A 23,432-nucleotide genomic window follows, 5' to 3' on the forward strand; every position below is an offset into this window, starting at 1 on the left:
TATAGTCTTAAATCTATATAATGAAATGTTATGGCCTTTGTGATGATGTTGATGGATTCGCAATTAAAAATAACGGATAAAAGTAACAAAAGACTAATTCTGGCAATGTTGTTGAAACAAAATAAATAATTTTTAATGCCCATTTGGCAGTGAATTGCTCTGTTGAAAATTTTCTGAGTCTTTTGTGACATGTGAATTGACTTGGCGCATTCAACAGTCTATATTAAAAATTTATACTAAAATCTTCTAATGAGTAATAAATTATTTCACGTTTTTTTTTTGTACAAATTTCGAAAAATATTTACAATTTCTAACTATTCTAATAATTTCATGAACATTTTACAGCTCCGTTGTTGTTTCGCCGTCAGATCTGTCGATGTCATTGAGGTATGATGGATATCCGATTTCCGCATAATTGGCTTGTTTTCCGAAAGTTACATTATCATTGGTAGAACTGATGAGACTATTTTGACGGCGTCTATGGATAAAAATTTGTTAAAAAAATTTTTTTAGGCGAATTTTTATAAATCATACCCATTGAACAACGGATTTGTGATAGGCATGTCTGAGTATCTGTTACGACCCAAAGTGTTTGTGGTATATTCATTCACATTTTGGTTGTTGTAAATGTTGGAAGAACGTCCTAAAGTATTAAAAGTATTGTTTTGCGCCATTGTCAAGTTGTTTCGATTGAGAGTATCGCCATAACTGAAAGAAAATTCAATAAAAATCCCGTTCGTTAGAGTATTTTATAAAAAAAACTTACGCATTGATGTAATTGTTTCGTTCAGACTTAATTCTTCCAAGAGTTAAACTACTTCCTTGTTGACCATTGCTCAAAGGATTTATGTGATGATTTCGATTCATTTCAAGCGTACGATTAATTGTGTTTTGTCGATTATTCATTTGTTGATTGTTACTACTGATATTCAAGTTTATGTTGTTATTATTGTTGTTTCGTCTCAGAGTTCCTACAATCGCAGTTGTTGCATCTGAATTTGCGGGCGAATGATTTCCTGTTATCAATAAAAATTTTTAAATGGAAATTCTTTTATGAAACGTCACAAAGTTACTTACCGCTTTCTTTATGTGTAATATAACTAACGTTATCCAAACTAAATGCATGATTTTTCGCCCCAAAATCTAATTGCAAATCTTCTCCTTCGTCATTTGGAACAGCCATCGCAAGAACTTGAGTCTCATATTCTTTCATATTTGTTGGCGACTCACTCGTTTGAGAATTGATTATTACAGGATCGTATCTTACAGGACTTGCGGGTGCTGAATATTGACGCATCCGTTGTTTAAAGTTTTTGTATCTGTAAAAATTAAATTAAAGATTTAAGAAAAAAAAATTTTTTATTTTAATTTTTTTACTTACTTCGACCATGAAACACAAATGTAGATTATACCAATGGTGCCGAGAATCAAAATTATCACAGCAATCGCTATTAATGTATATGGGAAAACTTCATTGTCAATTACAACAGCAGTTTTGATATGCTGCGTTTGTTGTTTTGCTTCCAAAGGAGCATAAATGCCTTGAGCTGTTGCTCTTGCAATGCCGCTTGCAGCAAAATTGATTTGTGACTGAATTTCGGGTTTCAACAAACGATCTTTCATCAATGTAGAATTACGTTCAATAATTTTTTCTGTCTCCGGATCGATCGCATAAAACCAAACATCTGTAGAATCCAATTGCTCAATAACTGTTCCGTTTTCGTTTAATGACTTTCGAGGACTGAATTTTTCAATTCCCATCAATAAACCTTCAGTTTTCTCTTGCAAAAGCTCTTCAAGTGCAATTCCATGTTTTCGTACGTCTTTTGGTTTGGCATCAGAAAAAACGAGTGTCATGCGATTTCGATCTGAAATTACGTTTATGACAACTCGCGCTTTTGTTTTGTGAACTTTTCCGTTATCATTTGTGTCTCTTGCTTCAACGAAAAATTTCAAGGGAGTTTCTGTGACAGTGTGTAATGTTTTTGCAGTTTTAATCATTCCTGTATCTTCTGTTATGGAGAAGAAGCTGCTTGGAAGATCTTCGTTCGAGATGAAATTGTGTTCTTCGTCAAATATTCGATATTTTATTGTACCAAATGGACCCGTATCACGATCAATAGCTTTGACTTGCATAACAGTTGTATCAATATCAGCATTTAAGCTCACTATACCGTAATACGTTTCAGGATGATCTTTTACTTGCATGTGTTTAAGAAATTGGAAGATAGGCGCATTGTCGTTGACATCTTGTACGATAATTTTAACTTTTGCACTTGAACGTTGGGGATTGATGAAAAATTTGCTCGATGTAAGTTTAATTGTCATTTCGTGACTTGTGTGATTTTCAAAATCCAAGGGCGAAATAAGTTTGATAGCACAAGCATGATCTTCAACTGTTACGCGGAATAAATGTTGTTCGTTGCCTTCAGAAATTTCACATTTAAAACCATTCTTGTTCTTAATTGCCTTTTTGGAGTTTATAACTTGAATTAATTTTAATGTCGCATTTACGCCTGTAGATTCAGGAACACTTGTTGTATATACCGTATCGCTAAATGCTAATCCAACGTTTTCCGGATCGATTGTCGGTTCATCTCCCGTACGACGAGACTCTAAACTATCATCTGCATTTGGATCTGTTAAAATATGACGAACAAATATCGGAAGAGTTGCGACAGAACTTAATTGGGGTTCGCCTAAATCGTAAGCTCGAATATCAACTTGATATTCTGTGTCATCGTCTTTTCGCAAATCATCTCGCAAACGAATGATGCCCGAATCAGCATCTACAGTGAAATATTTGAGAGATTTTCCTCTTCCAACCATTTCGTAACGTACTACATTGCCGGGCGATGTTCCATCTCCATCAATAGCGGGCATTGAACCGACAATAGCTCCAATTTGTTGATCATCTGATACAGTAACAGGCTCAGGTATTGATACAAATACAGGAGGAATATCATTTCTGTCGTCTACTTCAACAAACACTCGAATAATATCGCCTGCATCCGTTCCTGAGTTTTCTTTTGTTCCAATAACGAGTTCATGCGATTTAGCAGCTTCGTAATCGAGTCCTCGTATTGTTTTCAATTGACCTGTTTTAGCATCAACTTTAAATGTATCTAATGGGCCTTCTTTCAAAACATAAGTAATTTGTTGAACAGTATCAGGATCATAAGCTTGAACTGTACCAATCAACATATCAGGGACATTTTCGGGTACTTTGACTTCAAGTTTGTTATCTGCAAATCTCGGAAGTTCATCTTCAACGTCGACAACACGAACAGTAACACTTGCTGTTCCAAGTCGCATATCAGGCGCGCCATCAGTTGCTGTTACGACAAATTTGTATTCTTTCTTCGTTTCATAGTCAAGCTTTATTTTCGTACGAATCTCTCCTGATTTTCCATTAATGACGAATGGGATGTCATCTGGAATGGAATATGTAATTTCTGCGTTTATACCTTCGTCTCCATCTGTCGCATGAACTGTTCCAACTGTCGTATTAGCTTTTCCTTCTTCCACAGAGAACGTATAAGGAAGCGTATCTTCATCGAATTCGGGATTTTTGTCATTAATATCGCTTACTTTGATATTTACTGTTGCACTATTTGTCAAGCCTCCCAAATCTTCAGCTTTGACAATGAGTTGATATCGTGTCAAAACTTCACGATCTAATTTGCGTATAACAGAAATAATGCCCGAATCTGATCCAACGGAAAATTGTCGCAAATCATTGCCCGACATGAGCGAATATGTAATTGGATCGCCTTCAGGATCTTCAGCTTTCACAACGACAACAGTTGAGTTCAATTCAGCGCCTTCACTAACTTGAACTTCGTAAATCGACTTTGAGAAAACAGGAGGTTTTGTATTCGGACCTGGATTAATTGTTACTTCGACAATTGCTTGTGAACTTAACCCTCCAATATCTGATGCTTGTACTGTCAAACTGTAATGTTCGCCTGCTAAAAGTCTTCCATGTGCTTCAATTTCGCCTGTGTTTGCATTAATGGAGAATTTCTTTGCGCCATTGTTCGAAACGTGATACAACGAATATGTTACTTCAGCATTTTCGCCAATATCATTGTCAGTAGCTGTTACTTTCGTTACAGTTCTTCGATTATCTCCTGCGGGAATGCTTACAGGTTCTATCATGGGCAATTTTGGAGGATTATCATTAACATCGTTTAACGTTACTGTAACAGATAATGGAGCACTTGCGGCGTTTCCGTTCATTTCACGAGACACAATTTGGAAACGAAACTTTCCGGGGCTCGGAGCATCACGATCAAGACCTTCTTCGTTGACAAGTAAATATCCATCTTTTGACACGGAAAATGAAGGAGTTGTCAATTCATATCCATAAACAGGCTTATCGTCTCCTTCTGTAATGTCACTATCGGATGTTGAAAGTTTGATCGGTTTTCCATAACCATCAACTACTTTTGTTCCAACAGGCGAATTCTCATCGACATATCCTTCGATACTTGTAGCATTAATTACAGGCGGATATTGATCGACAGGCTTCACGTTTATTGTTAATTTTGCTGTTGTGAATCTTTTGAGCTCTGAAACTTCTTCAGCTTTTACAATAATATCGAATTTACGAGCAGTTATGGATGCGTCGACAATTTTGGTTTGCTTCAAAACACCCGTTTGCTCGTCAATTTCAAAGTATTTGTCGTAACTCATCGGTATTCCGCTCAAAAAACTATATTTGATGGGAGAACTAATTGTATCTAAATCCACAGCTTGAATCCTTTCAGGTTGAACAGTTAAAACGCCTTGTAACGTTCCCGCAGGTACAGATGCTGTGTATTCAGGATTGATGCAAGCCCCATCTAATAGAACGCATCCTCGATAAATAAAAGATGGATCCAAATCGTCAGAATCTGCAACGTTAATTGTAAGAGTTGTTGTTGCTGTGAGACGTTCTGTCGAGTTTCGAGCACGATCCTAAAGAGAAAAAAGAAAAGAAAGAAGAAAAATCAATATTTGAGCTTTTTGTGGGATGATTTATTGTCTTGTCATAAATGGAAGCTATTCACGAACAAACAAGCCGCTCTCCAAACAAATGATTGAAAGAACATAACGTTGCTTGAGGCAGACAACAACACTTCAATCGTGCATCGTGCACACAAACACAAATTTAATGGTCAATTTGTCCTATATTTTCATTTATTATTAGTTATGGTTATCGTTTGCTGTGTTATTTTATGTGTTACTACTGTCACAAAATGCACACAAGACAAGTTTATTTATTTTAGAATGTAATTTTCGAGTTCAATACTAACGAACGCCCGTTCGAGATATATATTGCACGATAAAGGAATATCTTTCGAAAAGGCAGTGATTCATAATAAGTAAGTGTTCGAGTCACGACTTTACCATATTTTCCTCTTATGAGGAATTCGGTGCATTACTGTGTGTGGCAATATGATTATCTTACAATTTTTGCGCTGTTTGAACGAGCCAAGAGGGAATTTAATTCAGAATCTCGCGTTGGAAAATAAACCAGACGTTTCCTTTTCATATTATTTCCCCAAACACGACAAACCTATTATTAAAATTAATATATTATTATCAAATCAAGGTCAATTTTCGAACAATCACGATTTATGGGCATTCAATACAACACCAACTGTGAGTTAACTCAAAATATATCAAGCATTTTTGGCATAAAAAGAATTTATTTTCAAATCCAACTTTATGCACCTTGCAAGTGAATATATTAGAGCAAAATATTGCATGTTCACATGTTCGATATCGATATAGCGTTTATTTTTTTGTGAACAAACACAATAAATTAATTAATAAATGCATGAATTTTTAGCGCAAATTCTTGATACGTTCTCCTATTTATTTTCAACATAAATATTTTGTTTGCCTCATGTTGTGTGTATATTGGAAAAAATATTTATAACATAAATTATGCAATCTATTACAATAACTCTTGTCTTGGATTTTTTAGAGGTAACTTGTTTGTGTCGTTTTTATTATTATTATAATGTGCAAGGTGTGTTCAATTTTCAGGTTATTGTGAATTCAATCTTTTTACTTGACTTGTCTTGTGAAAAAAGAAGTTTTTGCACAAAAATGGATTTGAAACCTCAAGAACATCACTTCTAATTTAACATAATTATGTTAAAAATAATTAGTTTAATAAGATTATCATATTTAATTAAATGAGAATTAATTTTTTTTTTATATTACCTATATCAAGAGCAAAACTAAATCAAAACTATGTCAAAGAGATTTTTGTCAAATCTTGCTTCAAATGCAAAAAAATTATCAGAAGGGCTCTAATTTATCATTTTCAATCATTTTGCAAAAACTGCCAAAAAATTGAAACTGAAAAAAAAAATTCCTTTGACATAGTTTTGTTTTGAAAACTATGTCAAGAGAAAAACTATGTCCTTTGACATAGTTTTGTTTTGAAAACTATGTCAAGAGAAAAACTAAATCAAAAACTATGTCAAAAACTGTGTCAAAGCAATTTTTGTCAAATCTTGCTCCAAATGCATAAAAATTTGTCAGAGGGCTCTAATTTATCATTTTTAATCATTTTATAACTTAAAAAAGCTAAAAAATTGAAACTGAAAAAAATTTTTTTCTTTGACATAGTTTTCTTTTTAAAACTAAATCAAGAGCAAAACTATGTCAAAAACTGTGTCAAGGCAATTTTTGTCAAATTTTGCTCCAAATGGATAAAAATTTGTCAGAGAGCTCTAATTTATCATTTTTAATCATTTTCTAACTCAAAACTGCCAAAAAATTGAAACTGAAAAAAAAAATTTTCTTTGACATAGTTTTGTTTTGAAAACTAAATCAAGAGCAAAACTATGTCAAAAACTGTGTCAAAGCAATTTTTGTCAAATCTTGCTCCAAATGCATAAAAATTTATCAGAGGGCTCTAATTTATCATTTTTAATCATTTTCTAACTCAAAACTGCCAAAAAATTGAAACTGAAAAAAAATTTTTTCTTTGACATAGTTTTGTTTTAAAAACTAAATCAAGAGCAAAACTATGTCAAAAACTGTGTCAAAGCAATTTTTGTCAAATCTTGCTCCAAATGCATAAAAATTTATCAGAGGGCTCTAATTTATCATTTTTAATCATTTTATAACTTAAAACTGCCAAAAAATTGAAACTGAAAAAAAATTTTTTCTTTGACATAGTTTTCTTTTTAAAACTAAATCAAGAGCAAAACTATGTCAAAAACTGTGTCAAAGCAATTTTTGTCAAATCTTGCTCCAAATGCATAAAAATTTATCAGAAGGACTCTAATTTATCATTTTCAATCATTTTAAAACTAAAAACTGCTAAAAAATTGAAACTGAAAAAAAATTTTCCTTTGACATAGTTTTCTTTTTAAAACTAAATCAAGAGCAAAACTATGTCAAAAACTGTGTCAAAGCAATTTTTGTCAAATCTTGCTCCAAATGCATAAAAATTTATCAGAGGGCTCTAATTTATCATTTTTAATCATTTTATAACTTAAAACTGCTAAAAAATTGAAACTGAAAAAAAATTTTTTCTTTGACATAGTTTTCTTTTTAAAACTAAATCAAGAGCAAAACTATGTCAAAAACTGTGTCAAAGCAATTTTTGTCAAATTTTGCTCCGAATGGATAAAAATTTATCAGAGGGCTCTAATTTATCATTTTTAATCATTTTATAACTCAAAATTGCCAAAAAATTGAAACTGAAAATAATCTTTTGACATACTTTTATTTTGAAAACTACCTATATGTATATTATATTGTTTTATTATACATGATATAATTATAATAAATAATAATAATTTTTATATACCTATATTTTTCTCATACTAAATATCTAAAATTGGAGCATAGATCGAAGTTTTTATTATATTATATTATTATTTTTGATATTTTTTATGAAAGATATATTTTAAAATTATATGCATACGATATACATATTATGAATAAATGAATAAACAAATAATATACATATAATATAATATAATATAATATAATATTAAATATAAATAATAATTAAAATTTATATTTTTTTTTACAAATTTTAAGAAAATAACAATTTGAATTTAATGTTATCATGTTAAACATAATTATTTCAAAAGTATGAACGAATCAAGTATGTAAGCAGATTGAAAGCAGTTTTTTTTAAAATAGAATATTTCATATATATTTCTAAAAATATAAAAATAAATCGAAAAAATTATTTTTCGACAAGCATGAATAAATTAAATTAAATTAAATTTAAATTAAAGAAATACATTAAAATAAAATAAAGCTTTGTTACCCATAATTATCATAACAATTTCATCAAAGTACGGTATAAAAAAAACAATACGCTATAGTTGTAATAAATTTATTGATTGATATTGAATCAAAAGACGACGAGAGAAAACATGACAATAAATCGTGAGCAAGAAGCAAGCAATGGGTGACAAAGGAATTCACAATTAAAATATTCATAAAACTGAAATAAAGAAGACGACAACAACAAAGAGAGGATGACAAAAACAGCAAGACAAGTGACTCGAGAAAGGGCAACGTATTCAAATGAAATATTAAAGTCAATTATTCAAAGTATTATTATGCAGGTAAGGGATAAAAGATAGAAGTAAACGCAAGAGAGACACTGTCTTTGTCAGAGATTTATTACAACACACTAAAAGTTAATATGATGATTACTTTGCTGCGTGTGGTGCATTGCATTTCACGGCCAACTCGTACTACTTTTCACGCGATATTTATTGAATAACTCTCCGAAGAATGTGTTGAACAATGGGACATTTAACGGTTAACTGACGCTGAACCGTCATAAAATTGGACTGATTTACACCCACAATTCGCGTCATAAAGACATGCTACTGCTGTTTTCCCTTCTATTCTGCACTTTTCGTTTATGAATTATGATAGCGAATCACGGGATCGATTTAATTCAATTTACGCAACACGAAACGGGTATTGTTCACATTGAAAAAAATCGTTCATTATTGTTGTAATCTTGATCGCAGAACATAAAATATATATTATTTTTAAAGGTTTAGAAGTAATTATAATAATAATAATGGAAGAAGTAAGATGGTGTAATAGAAATAATAAGATCAAGATATTTTTTTCAATATTTTTTTTTTCTTAAACGTGCGGTAATTGTTTGTTTATTATTTACAAGCAAATAATAACAATGTCGAGCATGCTTGAGCACAAAAATTGTCGTAAAATTGTGAATTTTTAGCTTGAAGGCACCTTAATTTCTATTCAATTCACGCATTTTTCAACATTTTATCCAATTATTTGCATGAAAATCATATTTTTCGCATTGCTTCGGCCTCTAATTTGTATAACAACCCTCAAATTCGAGTCAAAGTCCGAAACAATTGCACACGAATCTAGTTTCTGCACAAAATTGGTACTAATAAATTATAAATAATCACGATTTTCTTGTTGTTATGCTTGAGTTTCGCAGCGCGCGCGCGCGTCAAAATAGTCACTAACTCATTATTAATTTTTTTTCTTACATATTTTTATAGAAAAAAAAACGTTATGATTTACCAAAAAATTTACATATTCACAAATGATATTGTTAATGTGTAATTAGCCGTAAAAGGGCAAAAATTGATTGGAGTAAACATGCATAAAAGAATTATTCAAAATTTGGGCGAGGCGTTCGTGAGTTCACATTTCTTGTGAAAAATCGTGATGCTTTTGGACAAACTTTGCGCCAGATGTTTTGTTATATCGTTTATCTAAACAGTAATAAGGGCAGTCGTCAATCAATTGACTCGTGGGTGAAATGTTTCGGAAGACACGAACGAAAGAATTCCAAAGGGAGAAGCACTTTCGAATGCATCAAATTACGACTTTAATGATCGTGTTTGTCTCTGACATTTAAATCGTTGGCTCGACGTCAATGCGGAAGGTTAACGACGACAGCGTATTTCTCTTTCTTCATGAAATGCATCGCAAACTATGTTAATGATTTTCCAAAGAGTAAGATGAAACTTGATCCTATATTAAAACTCTATATATTTTACGAACGACGGCATGATGTGTGATATGAATCTTTTTACATTCGTTTTAAATACCGACGAGCAACTCAACAACTCAGTGTTATTATCCATCAAGCTTCATCAACATTTATGCTGTATTATTTTCATTTTTCCGTGTACATTTTTTTACTTGCCTTATAACGTGCGCTTGCTTGTTCTTTAATGTATTCAAGAAATTGGAAAACTATCAATAATAATCAAATCAACCTGTTTCCTTATGCATGCATGCTTGCATTACTATGACTTTGAGAGGCGAATTGATCAGGTTTTAATGTATAAAATAAATGTAACAGAAATCCGATAAACTATTATTATTACATATTGTTGTAAAAAAATTTTTTTTTTTCGTTTATGCGTAAAAATTTTAAATACATCATTATCATCCGCTCCAATCACTCAAAAATTCTCATAAAAATTATACATAAAATATATTTTGCAGCGTTCGACATCACAGAAGCTAATCGAATTTTGAAACATTTGAAATTCGCGACAAACGCTTGTGGCTGAGTATATAGTGTGAAGTGCATGAAACGTTTAAAAATTGTCTGAACGGAAAACAGGTAACGTTAATAATAATAATAATTTAATAAAATAATTTACTTTTATCTAAATGGAGTATCACAGTTTAAATTATTGGTTTAGTACGACAACGAGCGGTAAGTTATATAAAGAATTCTTGTTTAAATCAAATTCTTGCTTTTAATCGAAATGGGTCATAAACAGTAGGAGATCTAACATTTTACGATAAAAACCACGTCAAATGAACAATAACAATTTCATGTAACAAATCGCTGCTTCTGGCAAATTTCGTGCCTATCTGCGTAATAATTCTATTATTTCCTTTCATCTTTCCATACATTCGGAGCGATAATTAGTCAAACACACTCACTTAGTTTTTTTGCGTGAGATTTGTGTTGAATTTGACACAGAAAACGGCATATCAAAATTCATAATCGAAACGCGCCGAAAGAAAGAAAAGAATTTTTCTTGTGTAATATTCGCAAATATTATTTTTTTTTATTTATCTCAGCAAACAACACCTGAGGCACACGAATTTTATGGGAGCAAGTTTTCGATTTAGTTATGCTAAAAATGTTTATTTATTTTATTTCTTATTTTAATACAAAACTAACACGCTTTTGATATAATTTTGCATCATAAATAACTGCCAATAATGTTGATGGATTGGGTCATGCATTCCTTGGCATTAGCATGTCAAACGTTTAGCTCGATTAATCAATCGAGGAATTTTATTGGAAATTGCTTTGATTGCACAAATGCCAAAGGGACTGATAACTGTCGTTCGGATTTCGAATCGAAAGGCAACATCAATCAACAAAACAAACTCTTTTATGGGAAGCGTATTAAGAAATGGCACAAAACGTGGGAGGTTTCGTGCTCAAAATGAAGAAAAAGACAACAAAAGACTTGTTAACGCATACGGAACATCAAGTGACGAACCTTTTGTGTGTTGTCTATCTTTAATGACTTAAAATAAATAAAAGTAACGGACGATGCGATTTTTTGAACAAAAAACTCTCATCTCGCCTTTAACTAAAAAAAAAACCTACAAACAAGAAAACGAGAGACACAGAAGAGAGATGTTTAATTGAATTCTTGGTCCTTGTTTTTACAGCATGGCATGGCATCGACTGTCATCGTATTTAGTAAATTTTAATTGAAAATTTATCGTTTATTCTCATCGTGTGTGTTATTTATTATTACCTATACGTTCGTTTCCTTCTTCTTCATATAGGTACATTTACATGACAAGAAGACAAGAAACCGAACGACAGAGGGGGGATGGAACAATTAAATCTATTTTTTGCTGTAATGGGAGTTGCCAATTGTCATGTTTCGCTCATGTTGAACGGCGGATGGACATTAATTGAAAACGAAGAATTTTTTTTTGTTTTCATAAATTTACAGTAACAAGTTATTTGTTGTCCAAACACACACGAGATGATGCATTGAAGATGCCCCAAAAAATAATTATTGAAAAAGAGACAGGCACTCCTGAAATAAAACTCACACGCATCACATCAAAATCGTTATCAGCTTAAATTTATCTTTACTACCTCTCAATATTATTACTTGTTAACATTTTTCCCAACTTCATTATCTTATGGTATTTTTTACAACGAGCTTTTATCTCAACACGGATAAATTTATTTTAATTTTTTAATCATATTGTGCACATTTATCATATTTTATTATTTTTTTTTCGTTACAGGTACAACCACTGATGCGAAATGAAGTAAGAGAAGAGAACCATCGATGCGTAATTTTATGTTGTAGTTGTTTATGTAAGAGAAGGATGATTAGTGGGTATGACATTAGTTAGCGATAAGAAGGGTATTGCACTTTGTTCATCGTCATTCGCTATTGGGCATGTCATGAATATTATCGTTTTTTGTGTCTATATCGGGGGAGTTATTAATGCATTTGTTATCAAATGTAGAAGAAAATCATCGAATATCGAGCTAAACATACATGTAAGTAATCAAAATTCATTCCTGTGGCAAAATTTGTAATAAATGTAATTATTATCAATGTTCTATCGAAGAGAAAGCAGAGATGTAGAAAAACGTACAATGTTTCGTTATTCACATTTTCATCTATTTCACACTCCTGCATTGGTAGATAGAAGAAACATGTGTTAGATGCACGAGAGATTCTTTGTTTGATAAAAGGAAACGATGAAAATAACATTATCTAGCTTGAAAAAGGAGCCTCCGGAGATGATTCATGCAATAAATTAGTTTTTGGAATCAACTTGAGTATCGCAAAAGACTCGCATCTTTAAACTTTGACAATATAATAGCAGACTATCGATTTACGCAAGAAAAGCTCACCGCTTTTCAATTATTCCTTCATTATAATAATCGATTGAACTGTACTATTGAATTATTTATACCCTTTTAGAGTATATCAACAATGCCCATTATCATCATTTATTGTCGTCGTTCACTTCTGCTCTCAATAATATCTCTTCGTCTACTCACGAGATTATAAATTATTATTATATTTCGCGAGCCGTTTACTTTGTTGCATGAATGAACGAATATTTGCATACAATTATCAGAACACATGTCATACAACATAGAGTCTCGCATAGATTGAAACTGATTATGTGTTGTGAATATTCAACACGACGACAAGATCTAGATTATACAATAATTTTGTGTTCTTTAGAGATGTCGTGAGGTGTTCACATCGTTCCTCAGTTGGCGTTTTCATATAAATTTCATCGTTTTATTTGCGTACTGATGCCTTAATTGCATCTTGTCACTTCGAGCAGCGAGCAGTAGTGCAGAGTGTTTAATAAGTGATTATAATTTACACACGACGATTTGCAATGCGATCTATGTTGAAGAATCCGGGCATGAAGTAACTTACGGGTTACCTGTTTAATTGAAAACAAGAGGATTTAAATAATAAAATTTATACCATACAACAAGATTTAAGTAATAATTTAGATTATAATCAGTAATTGTCGTTCCTCTTTTATTTTTTTGCGTTATCTTGCAACGAGCAGCTTTACACGAAGCATGTCGCAAGTCGTAAGAAGGAAATTTATTGAAATTACTCGTAAATAAAGTGATTATATTGTTGAGTTATGAGCAACTCGAGGATGCCTCATAAAATATGATTTTAATTTCTTCAGGTATATTTCGTTCGTGGTCGAATGTCAAATCGCACAGCACACAAACAAACGCCTTTAGCGCCATGCCATCGAGATCATTAAACGGCAGGGTGACGAAAATGATGTCATCGCATGACAAAATTTAATAAATAACAGAGCTTCTTTACATTTCGCCATATTTGGATTGCAAGATGATTTCAATTGTTTAATGTCGACAACTAAACAAGTAACAACCCATCAACGTGTTTGTCAATTATTGTTTTATATTTTTTAATAAATACATACAAAAAGGGCAAACAATGAGGAATTCAGATTTAGTCGTTTATAAAAATGGCATTACAAAACTTGTATTAATATTAAAAACTAATAACTCTCTTAAAATGTAATTAATTATCTTGAAGTATAATTTCGCATATATTAATGAGTCAAGATTTTGCATGAAAAGGGCGATAATTTATGTCTGCAGTAAGATTTGTGATCGAAATTTACAGATAAAACCCGATAAAAGTGACTTCTGTCTCACTTTTTCTGCCAGATTTTATCTGCGTTTTCTGTTAATGTGTCAGTTAATTTAGGTTTCACATTATTATTACTGCATTTTACTCTAAAATACGACCCACGCATAATTTTAGCGAATGTTTTATGTGCAACCATTAAATCAATTAATTTCATATGTTATAACATATTTTAACGTTCCGTGCAAAGCAACACGGACAAAACGCTACAAAATGTCCTGTTTCAACACTTTTGTTTTCGCATTATTTTTCTCGCGAATTGACAGAACATCGACAGAACAGAGAAATAATTATTTGTGTTTCTGTCGTAATTATTATTATTAGCTGTCACGTAGAAAAAAAGTTAGCATCTTGTTGTTGCCATATAACAATGTCGAGATTGACAAGATTAATTGATTATCTTACATGCGATAGTTTTACATTGTTGCGCGCCGTATTCTATTTAATATGCAGAAATGTTCATCCTTCATCGTTTTTGCACGTTAAAAAGTGAAATGCTGTGCCACACAAGACTTCGATCGCGTAATAGTTTCACTTTTCAGGTGCTTTTTATGGTTGGATGATTGCATCGCGCATCTCGAAACAAGACAAGAAGAAGAAAAACGAAGAATATACAAACAAAAAAATGAAAGTGAAATTTCTCGATAAATATGTATAAATTCAATTGAATATGAAAATGAAGATGTAAATGGTTAGTGTTTAGCTATTTTCATTAACAATGGACAAAAATAACATTTATCTCATAGCTCGAGAGAAGCTGTCAGGATTTTTTATGTTTATTATTAAAAATGACACGAAAACCTGTTTGCACTTCCATTTCATATATTTGTATCTTCCAAACAAACAGGAAATATCGTTTTTTTCTTCAGGTAGAGTACAGCAAAATAATTACTTGAATCAATTATGTTTAACCACTCCAATAGTTTCGAACATTTATTACATATGCGAATATCGCAAGAAGACAAAATAAGACGCAAGAAAACTTGTCTTCAATATTCGAAGAAAAAAAAAACAGGCACGACAAAATATTAACTTCTAATAGATTATTATTGCCTTTACTTTTTAATAACAATAATATTAATAAACTTGTATTATGGAATATAATAAAATATAAAAATATAAAAAAAGAGTAAAAACTGATAAATAAAAACAAGTGAAGTTAACTTGTTAGTTGCAAAGCACATAATTGTTCAATTTCACACTTAAATTATTTATTTTAATATTGTTTTTTTTTATTATTTGTATTTATAAATGAATAAAATATTTTTATGTTTTTCCTCATGAGACACTCTTGCATTATAAAATTATACAATAAAATACAATACAAGCAAAAAACTGTTATTGATATAGTGGCAATTGATCAAATCTGATAAGAAAATTATTTATTAATATTTATTTTAAATATTCATTGAATATTACTAAGTTTAATTTAATAGTCAGTAGTAATAAGTATAAGAAAATAAATGATTTTATTATTCAATATATTTATTAATGTACATTTTTTTTTTGTTTTTAGTATGATATTAATAATAGTATAAAATATCGACGGTGACGAATTTGTCTGTCTTTCTAGATTAACTTATTTTCGTTTTTTATTAACATTTTTTTTTTATCTAAACTGCATTAGAATATTAATTCAATTAGTAAAACCCCGCCTAAGAACCTTTCGATATATTCTGTGTGTAAAGTGTCATTTTTATAACATTTTTTTATTATTATATTATAGATTTTGCAATTTTATTGATATTGCAGTCGTCGTCAATTATTCACAGAATGCAATATAAATGATAATTAATTTATAAAAGTTAATAAAAAGTATGTCGTTTAACTTTTTTTTTTCACAAACATTAACAAATAATGTTAGTAGAAAAAAAGGTAGATATGGGCAGGTTTGCAACATTCATTGCTTCATTGCTTTAGAGTTGACGAAAAAGTTTTGCGTAGGTTGAATGAATGAGCTTTGAAATAACTTTTTTTTTGTTGTTTTGTTTTTTCATCCATCACATTTCATTAATCAAGTTGTGTAAATTTTATTCACAAACTAAGGCGATTTATGATGTTTGTTTTTAAAATTTATAGTTAAATTATTATAAACGTTACTACTTTATGATGAATGTTTTATTATATCAGAAATATATTTTGCTAAGTGGATTTTCGATAAAGTTAATAAAATGGATGATCTGCAAGTGCTTTTGACTCCCACGTTATACAAACAATAAAAATCGATCGTTTCAAGTTCAGTCAATCATTATGTTACATATGGTTGATATATTTATCGCCCAACATGAACTTGAAAGCATTGCGAACTAAGAAGTACTCAAGATATATGTGACATAAAGTGACATATGCAAGTACCGTGAAAAAAATAATTAATTTTATTTAAGAATATCGTAGAAACATACGCCTTCGCAAAATTTGTTGAATTAGTCAAGTATTAGCTAACAATACGAATAAATCATGATAAAATGACTTTGTGAACAACTCTTTCACATGAAATGGGCGATAAAATACTGCCAAATCATATAATAAATTTTGCAAACATGCGTTTATGGTCTATTAAAAAATCATTAAAATTTTGTGAAACGCGTGAAATTGTTTCTATTTTTTTTTATTCATGTTGAAATATTGTGAATATAACTTAAACGAGGCGTCTCCATTCAAAAAGTAAAAAATTCTTCAGGCAACAGGTCAAAAACGTGTCGAAGAAATAACCTTAAAATTAATCAAAAGAATAAATTTTAAATCAATCAAATCGTCGCGCCGTCATCTTCTTAATGAATTTTTATTAATTGCTTCATTAACAGTACAGGAAACAATAACATTGAACACTTTTCGATGACAAATATGATAAATTTCATGAAAAAGAAAAAAAAATCTTTCCAATAAAGAACCTTGCGTAGATGAATGATACTCAAGAAAAAGAATAATTAAATGTCGGAAATGCCCGTAAAACAACGATATGATGACGTGACGTCAATAAATGATGAATTATATATTTTGTACACAATAATAAAAGAGAAACTTCTCTTTCTTCTTCTCGTTTCTTCTTGAACGAAGGAAAAATTAAATTAAAGTTCAATAAAAAATTTTTATAATGAAATAATAAATTAACCAAACATCGTTGGAGAAAGACTCGAGGGTTCAATTTCTCAGTCCCTTACAACACAAACAATACGGATTGAGGAAAAAATGCATATAAATTACAAACTTTCATCTATAGTTGCGGCTATGAACCCATAATAAATTCTAATTCGATTTGTTGGGTTGTCAATCCATTGATTTGTTTCGCGCAGCAAAGTTTTTTTTGCAGCATTTCCTTCATTTAATCATGTTTGACATTCAATGTAACTTCGCATATCGATATTATGTATCCGATAGAAAATTTGTTATTTATTGGTTGTTTTGATTAATAATGTTATTATTAATAAATTTAGTCGAGTAAGTAATAAAAGTAAAATTATTATTATTAAATGTCGTTGTTTCTGTCTTTTCATGAATATTTCTGCCGTTTAAGAGAAAGCGTTATTGCACAGTAAAAAATATCTTATCATCGCCTCTTGTGTTGTTTTATACATGTTCGTCGTATGTATGATGTAATGTTAATAATAATAATAATATTTATTAAATTTATATATGAGCATATTTTTGAATAGTTTTATTGCGATTTTTATGTATCTTTTAATAATAATCATGTAGAAGGATATTACATTATTGCTCGCTTCGAAAAAAAGAGATTCCATCTGAATACTTATATATTTATAGAGTGTTTGTAAGTTAATTTATTATGTTGTTATGCAAATCTTTCCATATAAGATCATGTTTATGTAATTTTTTGTGATTCATTTCATAAAAAAAATCCCTTCCATGCAAGAACAAGAATATAATACAAATAACAATTCTCAAAAAAGTTTTATTCTAAGTAGTAGCTTGTTCGCAATTAGCATATAAAATGCTTCATTCCGACAACCATTATGCATAACACTGCATCGTCGTAATTATTCACTGTGGGCTAAAACATTGTTTAACTTTTTTCAGCACTCTTCGTTTTTTTTTTTCGTTAACAATTTTGATGCTTTGATTATTGTTATTATTATCATTATTCTTACATCTCTCTTGCTTCTTGTTCTTTTCGTTTCACTTTATTTTGTTTTTGTGTGTGACTCACTTCTAACTCATTGATTCTCTTTACCTTACTTAGATACACACGCACTCAAGTCGCATCTAACGGATTTTTTATGCAAATTTCATGTACAATTCTCATACTACATAGATATGGAATAGAGAGGAAATTCATTTGCATGCTTCGTCGTATCACTCGAGGGAACACAAAATAACAAACAACAAAAAATCGCTGAATGAAACTTGAGAAACAACTGTTACCGCCATTTAAACCGCGTTTATTCTACTATCAACGTTATTACTACTAATGACCATCATTTATCATCTCCAACATCTAACATGCTTAATAATGTTCGGAAAAGAAAATCTAAACGCTAATGAAATGAATGTACTTTGTTCTTTTTTTTTCACTGTACAAATGAGGCGCAAAAAACAATCAGCTTGAGAGAACGTTTAAATTGAATATCAACGGATGGTCATTTGCATAAAATTAATATACCCAGCATATACTTATCAAGTGCAAGTAGTCAAAATTTCATGATTTCATACTCTGTTAAACTTCTATAGAGAAGAGTTTGACACGTTTTATACTTTTGGTAACTATAACGGGTCTCGTGTGCATTTTTTTTTTGCGTGATACGAATAAATATTGTATGATATGACATAAAACATATAACGGAAGCTTTCCTGAATTGACATATAAACAATAAAAAAACGCTTTATATAATAAAGAAAAATTATTCGGTCAATAACAACATTAGTATTATAGTAAAAGTACTATTAAACGGAGACAAATGACAAAAAAACGTTCCATTTTGCTTGTTGCTTTGTTTTTTATAACAAAAAATGATAAAAAAGGTAATTTAGCGGTATTTTCGGATAACCATATATGATATGCATATGTTTGCTAATGTTTAATATCAATCATTAACATTGTATTTTAATAATGTTTACTACTCATGCTGAGTTATGGTCGATTTTTATTAATAAATTTATTATTTTCTATTAGATTTTGATATTTTTATCATTGTCATTAGCATAATTAGTTGTTAATTTTAACTTTTTATTCATAAATTATATTAATTATTACTATATCATTCATAATATATATTTTTGGTTATATAACATTAACAAATTTTAATCTTATAATAAAATATTACACATCATTAACCCAAATAAGGCTCTAATCTCCTCGAAATTTCATCTCGAATTTGCATCTGTGTTTTAAAAGGTGACAACTCATTTTAGCTTTATTTCTTTGATGTTATATATGTTGTATAAATTTGTAGATGATAGGACATTGAACCCATTTCGTACACTCTTCACACAAAGATTAATGATATTTATGTATGATAATGATGTTGTTTAACGTTTTACACACCAAACACAACCAAAATAAACGGTATCTCTTTTTATTTTATTATTTTGGCAAAAAAAAAACATTCGCATCATCATCACATGTACGAATTGTGAACGAATATCTCATTAACATATACTTGATATACAACCGATTATCATTAACTTTTTTTTATATATAAATTTAGTTTAGAACGTGCAAGACTTTTTTTTTATTCGCGAACAGATTGAATGTTCAAATATGGAGAAAGGAGGAGGATCAAGTACCGTTAAATAACTTATGAGTTTTTACTGTTGATCTTGTCCTATTTGTTTAGTTAAAACAATATTTTACTTTTTATCGTACGTGAGTCATAGAAATCGTTGACCTCATGTTCTAAACAAAATTTACATTTTTATAATTTTAAGATACGATCGGATCAGATTTTTGTTATCTTAATGTTGATTGCTCACCATTCATTCAGTCATCCTCAAAAATAAACAAACCGAGTTTTGTTTTGTGTTTGGAATAATTATTAAGCCTTTTTTTTCGCATGAGTTCATACGATGATGTTTTTAAGTATTTTTGGCGAGAAAAATGACGTGCCATAGGCCACACACATGAATTTTTACAACTATCGATAAATTTATTGACCATTTGAAATATACTTAATTTTACGGTCGATTGCAGTAATTAACTGCAATGGAGTAATAAAAAAGTTTCCGTTCGCATCAAAGCAAGTAATAAATTTTCCGCGCATTGATAATTTCATGTTTTATTTGAAATATATATGTCAAAAGTAGACACATATTAAATTCCAATCAAAATGTCTCAATCAATAACATGCCGAACGCAAAGAAAAATAAATATTAATTATTGATGGAAAACATGTTCGTGCATAGGCGCGCGTTATGCTTGCAAATATCATCATCTCCATACATCACGCATAACTTGCCAACATTCACGTCTTTCGCTTTTAACGTGCAAAAGTTTTCTTCAGGAGAAAAAATATTAAAGGCTATAATATTAATTATTATTAGATGCAAGAAAATGTCAGTCTTTTTATACATATTTATTTATTTATAATGATAATTGTAATTGCACTTGCATTCGCATGAGCAGAACGACAACAATGTTGTTATTTGTTACATTTGCTATTTAAAAGTGTTTCCAGTAGTCATGAAGTAATTGAATATTGAATGGCGAGTTGTTAATTGCTCAAGAAATCTCTCTAATCTCATAAGTTATAGTCGATAACTGCGGGAGTGACCTTAACATCATAATGAAGCAGAATGCGAAACAAAAAAATAATAATAAATAGTTACAAGATCATTAGTAAGACTTAGTTGGAAATGCGACAAGTTTATAATAAAATTATAAATTTATGAAATTCGTCGTCGGGAAGGTAGAATGTTAATTTTTAAACACGCTCTCGAGCAAATTGAATTAACGCAACCACAAAGTAACATTAATATATAGGGTTGTAGAAAAAAAAACTCGTTGTTGCCAATTCTGATAAACCACGACAAAAAAAATAAAATAAAAATTAAAAGCATAAACTAATTAATTAACGCACCTTCTGTTACTAAATTGTTGTAAAGTGTCACACGTTGTCTGCTTCTCGTTGATGTGTTCATATTATAAACAAACTGCAACAATGTTGCATATGGAAACGATAATTAATTAACATCGACTTGTCAATCTAAATTATTATAAAAAAAAACCGTGGCAGGTTGCGATTAACTGACATTATTACGCGATTTGAAGACAAGTTGTTGCAAAAATTTTAAGTTAGTTTCGTTTTCTGTCTTAAAAAAAAAAGATTTGCGATCCAAAAGCACTTTTGTCATTCAATATACATTGTCAACATTTATTTATTAATAGCTTTGACAGAAAAATCATTGCGGAATTTGGTTAGTTGTTGACTTCACATCACATTATATAACAACACATGTCGATTTCAAGTCCTCCATTTAGTTGGAGACAGCAAAAAATTCATTATGACGGTGTCAAATGTCAGAAATTGATTGCTTTTATACGCATTCGCTACCTAAGGAGATAAATATTTTAACTGCTATTGTTTGAGTTTCTTTAATCTCCGTCACAATACTTGATTTCACTTTTAATAATAATAATAATAGTTAATCGCAACATGTAATTTGATGTGCATTTAATGATCATTTTTTGCTCTCCCTGTGTGTTTTTGTGACGGCAACGAATGTCATGTGCATGTCAATTAAAAGCCTCGTTTAATTTCGCGATTTTTTCTCATTCAATTATTTAAATTTTTTTGATTGTAATTACTTCATTTTTGTTTGATTTTAACATTAACATTACACTGTACACGTTATAATAATAATAATAACCGGCATGATATTCAATTAAATGATCTTGTGCTTGCCTCGCTCGCTTGTTGTAAAATAATAATAATAACAATCATCTTAAAATGTAATTTTTGCATCTTAATAGTAGTAATAGCTGAGGTTTCGTTTGTTTATTTTGCATAAAATACAAACAAAAAACATGAATCAGCAAGAAATCTGGAGCAAAACAAGCCAATTTGCATATACGACGATAGAATTTTATGTTTGGGCACGAACATGTTTACTTTTACTTAATTGCTGTCCATAAAATTCATGTTGTTGCATTTTTTTTGCCGTTTTGCACAGAAAAAAATTATCAATTGTGTTACTACTAACTGTGTATGTTAAGAACAAAAATGACGCTGCTGTGTGTCTTTTTAATAATAATCTGCTCGAATAATGAGGTCGAAAGGAAAAGGTAAAACAAAACAAAGACGTGATGACATTGAATGTGTAGTTGTTGCTTTATCTTTTTTTTGTGATTCTGATTATTATTTTCGCAATGGATGGGCAGTTGTTAGAGAACAGTAGCAAAAATGCAAATCTTGCACGGCACGGCGATCATGAAGTTGTCACAAAACATTTACATTCACTTTTATTGTAATTTGAATCATATTAAAATTGTTTTATTGCTTGAAAAGTGCTCTGAGGGAGTGAGAGATGAATATCGCATCCTTTCCATCATGTCATGAACATTCGAACAAGTACACGAGTTAATGAAGTGAATAAATTTTCACTTTTTTTTTCTTTCTTCATTTGCTTCGAGGCGATTTAATTAAAGCTTCCAACAAAGATATTCTATGAAAATCTGCCTTTTTACTCACCGAAGCAACTACCGTTAAGTAATATCGCTGAATTCGTTCGTAATCTAATGTCTTGACAACAGTGACCTGAAAAATAAAACGCAAAATAGAATTAAAATCTACACAATAAAATATTTAACATTATCATTTATTATTGTTATTTATTAAAATTTGATATAATTTTAATATCAAGCTGCGAGACATGTAAAATAACAATAATTAACAAGATAATGTCAGTGTTTAATGTCAAACGGGTGAATGTTAGGAATGACAGATAATTAGTGGCTTATCGAAAGAATGCGCGCACTTTAGGATTCACTTACTTGTCCTTGATGCGGATACGAAATGGCAAATACGCCATAACCATCAGCTGCTGTTAAGGTATCAGGCATGGAGATATTTTGTGTTCCCTCAATGAGAAAATACTCGACAAGACCATTGACTCCGGCATCTTGATCCTGCGCTTGGATATTTCGGAAGATTGTTGTTCCAATGGGAGTTGACTGAAAACAAAAAATGCAAAGAATTTCGTTAGGAATGTTATTATTATACTTGTTTAAATGCACATTTTAAGCATATTGAGAAGTGTAACGAATTTGTA

General features: G+C 30.4%; 1 protein-coding gene across 1 annotated transcript in view; it reads right to left on the reverse strand.

Moving 5' to 3' along the window:
• Positions 1–38: 38 nt before the first annotated feature.
• Positions 39–23,432, reverse strand: part of LOC134834826 (cadherin-99C) — a 36,452-nt gene continuing 13,058 nt past the window's right edge. The window contains exons 4-10 of the mRNA XM_063849614.1: positions 23,155–23,334; positions 22,853–22,918; positions 1,382–4,962; positions 1,078–1,319; positions 767–1,016; positions 535–708; positions 39–478 (exon numbers count right to left, since the gene is read on the reverse strand). Of these exons, the coding sequence (XP_063705684.1) occupies positions 340–478; positions 535–708; positions 767–1,016; positions 1,078–1,319; positions 1,382–4,962; positions 22,853–22,918; positions 23,155–23,334 (4,632 nt within the window). The 3' untranslated portion in view covers positions 39–339. The remainder of the gene's footprint in view (positions 479–534; positions 709–766; positions 1,017–1,077; positions 1,320–1,381; positions 4,963–22,852; positions 22,919–23,154; positions 23,335–23,432) is intronic.

Source organism: Culicoides brevitarsis, chromosome 3 (genome assembly GCF_036172545.1).
Source record: "Culicoides brevitarsis isolate CSIRO-B50_1 chromosome 3, AGI_CSIRO_Cbre_v1, whole genome shotgun sequence".
NCBI classification, from domain to species: Eukaryota; Metazoa; Arthropoda; class Insecta; order Diptera; family Ceratopogonidae; genus Culicoides; species Culicoides brevitarsis.